Source organism: the organism of the source record quoted next (assembly GCF_019968955.1).
Source record: "MAG: Porospora cf. gigantea A chromosome Unknown PgA_NODE_9961_length_1240_cov_2005.39, whole genome shotgun sequence".
NCBI lineage: Eukaryota > Apicomplexa > Conoidasida > Eugregarinorida > Porosporidae > Porospora > Porospora cf. gigantea A.
This window is the reverse complement of record NW_027152007.1, coordinates 1-1,193: the sequence shown is the minus strand read 5'-3', so window position 1 is coordinate 1,193 and position 1,193 is coordinate 1. Positions and strand designations below refer to the sequence as shown.

The 1,193-nt window shown below is 50.9% G+C and overlaps 1 protein-coding gene across 2 annotated transcripts; it reads left to right on the top strand.

Annotated features, from left to right (window-relative positions):
* Positions 1–223: 223 nt before the first annotated feature.
* KVP18_002749 (uncharacterized protein) lies at positions 224–1,193 on the top strand (the record flags this gene model as incomplete). 2 transcript variants are annotated; one of them, XM_067953904.1, is made up of 1 exon in its annotated part: positions 224–1,193. In XM_067953904.1, a coding segment is annotated over one exon (970 nt), but the record flags the coding sequence as incomplete, so codon positions are not given. The 2 variants fall into 2 exon arrangements, with proteins under 2 accessions (XP_067805433.1, XP_067805432.1); XM_067953903.1 differs by having other exon boundaries at positions 272–1,169.

The following is a 1,193-nucleotide window of genomic DNA, read 5'->3' as shown; positions in this document are numbered from 1 at the left end:
AAGCAATCCTTGAAGTGGACCAAGCACAACTAAGTTTCTAAGACCTGCAGTTGCCAACTGCATGGCTTGCTGATTGTTTCGTTGTTGCGTTTGTTGATTGTTTCATTGTTTCAATTGTTTTCAACTATTTCATTCATTCTGTGTTTTCCGATCACTGGGATGAACATGATTATGGGCTGACCCCACGTACATCACAGCATCTAGGCACGAAATCCCATTTCTGATGAGTAGCTCCAGTAGCTCCAGTAGCTCTAGCAGCTCCAGCAGTAGCATGAGCAGCGCGAGCACTGAGAAGGTTAGCTCGAATGGAAGCGAGATGGAGGCACAGCGAGAGGCAAACCTGCACCTCAAGCCGAAGGGCTATGTGTGGTTTGTCGCTTGTGTGGCTGCTATGGGAGGTCTCATCTTCGGTTACGACATTGGTGGATCAGGAGGCACGTTCGTGTTCGACGGTTTCAGAAAGCACTTCCATTGGGATCCTGTCGATAACGGTTCCAAGGAGAAGCTTGAGATGTCTCTGATCTCCGTTTTCTTTACTATTGGCGCTTTGATTGGATGCCTGCCCGCTCAGATCATGAACGACAAGCTCGGACGCAAGAAGTCTATGATGATTGAAGCTTTGATCTTCACTGTTGGGGTCACCATTCAGATGGCTACTCCCGAGAACATGATGGCCATGCTATACGTCGGAAGATTCATCGGAGGCATCGCCATCGGGGCCATGTCCACTCTCGTGCCATCCTACGTCGCTGAGGTGGCTCCTACCAGTGTCAAGGGCATGATGAACACTACTTGGCAGTACGCTATCACCATCGGTATTGTTCTGGCTGGTGGACTGAACCTGGCTTACCGTACCTTTGATGACGGTTGGAGGTTCTCCTACGGGGCCAACGGCTTCGTGTCGCTGCTGATGACCTTCTTGTTGTGCAAGACAGTGGAGTCCCCCAGATGGCTCCTCATGAAGGGCCGAGAGGAGGAAGCTAGAGCCGTTATGAAGAGATTGAGGCACGACCAAGAGATCGAAATCGAAATCCACGACATCAAACGCGAGTTGGAGATCAGCGCTCGAGCTGGGAAGGCCACATGGGGTGCGATGTTCGCGGAGGAACGACGTATGAAGTACAGGTCTTTCCTTGCCATCATGTTCCCAGTCTGGCAACAGATGGGCGGTATGAACGCTATTATGTTCTTCG